The following is a 1387-nucleotide window of genomic DNA, read 5'->3' on the forward strand; positions in this document are numbered from 1 at the left end:
ATCTGTGTGTGTGACTGAACTTAACACCAAACTGCTTCTGTTTCACACAAATGCTGGCACAGATGTGCATGTTCGGCTAGAGTCGCTCTGAACTCGTGCATCTTCGGAAGCGGAGCTGCGCGGTAAGTTACAAAAAAAATGTCGTGCACACCGTCGCGCGAACTTCCGCCAACACCGCGATGATGTCATATTTGCCGCGTGCACCTAAGCGAACTTGCGGACGCTCGAGTATAAATCAGCCATAAATCAGCCTTGAGCGTGTGTGCGTTAGATACAGTGAAGACAGCGCGTTAGTTTACAACTCTTCTAATTTTTTTTTTAATCGTAGAGAGTGTGTTCATTTGTGCAATGATAACCTACCAGCAATGTAAAAATTTATATTGTAAAGAGTACATTACAATATAAATTTATTAGAACAAGTACATTATTATTTATGGGCTTAAAAACGAGATGCAAACAATCTGAATATTGTACCTGGTGGGGAGTGCACAATGTAAACATGAAACATATGCCATTACCTTTATTATACTGTGATACAGTTCTGGAGGCCCTTCATAATGCAGAGCTCAGCTGCTGCTCTGCCTATAGTTAGAAATGGCACTATAGTAAGCAGTGTTTAATAAACAGCTGTTTTTCTCAATTCTGCTGAGGTGAAATTCAGTGCAGTCCTGTATCGTGATACGTATCGTATCGTGACTTTGCTGGTGATACACAGCCCTAGTTCAGTGTGTGTGTGTGTGTGTGTGTGTGTGATTATCATCCCAGAGACAGTGAAAGGTCCCTGACAGGGTTTAATCAACACACTGAATGATGTCCTGATGAAACTCTAGTGTATAGATCAGCATACAGTATGTTTATTCTCTTCTCTTCAGCTGTCGCTGCTCTCTTCACGACCAAAGTCCTGTGAGGTGCCAGGAATCACGTGAGTCCAACCGGCCAATCACACGCCTGCTCTCACCGTCAGTCAATCATTCACACCGCTCTTCCTGTGTGTGTGTGTGTGTGTGTGTGTGAGTGAGAGAGAGAGAGTGTGTGTGTGTGTGTGTGTGAGTGTGAGAGAGAAAGTGTGTGTGTGTGTGTGTGTGCTGCTATCAATTACTCGGACTGAACTCAGCACTGCTTAAGCTTATGAGTTATTTAAATTATTTATACATAATTATTTAATTATCTATTATATATAAAATAAAACATAATTAAATATGATTGTTTGCATATATATAAATAGTGTCTCACACACACACACACTGAACACACACACTCACACTCACACACTCTCACTCACTCACTCACTCACTCACACTCACTCACTCACTCACTCACTCACTCACTCACTCACTCACACACACACACACACACTCTCACACACTCACACACATACTCAATATCA

At 41.8% G+C, this 1387-nt stretch overlaps 1 protein-coding gene across 2 annotated transcripts in view; it reads left to right on the top strand.

The window, feature by feature from the left end:
• Positions 1-1387, top strand: part of LOC107567518 (CREB-regulated transcription coactivator 2-like) — a 31391-nt gene that overhangs the window by 5733 nt on the left and 24271 nt on the right. For both annotated transcript variants that reach the window (XM_016253208.1, XM_016253209.1), the window contains one exon: positions 873-922. In XM_016253208.1, the coding sequence (XP_016108694.1) occupies positions 873-922 (50 nt within the window). The remainder of the gene's footprint in view (positions 1-872; positions 923-1387) is intronic.

The sequence above is a fragment of the Sinocyclocheilus grahami genome, unplaced genomic scaffold (genome assembly GCF_001515645.1).
Source record: "Sinocyclocheilus grahami isolate Dianchi unplaced genomic scaffold, SAMN03320097.WGS_v1.1 scaffold1164.1, whole genome shotgun sequence".
NCBI lineage: Eukaryota > Metazoa > Chordata > Actinopteri > Cypriniformes > Cyprinidae > Sinocyclocheilus > Sinocyclocheilus grahami.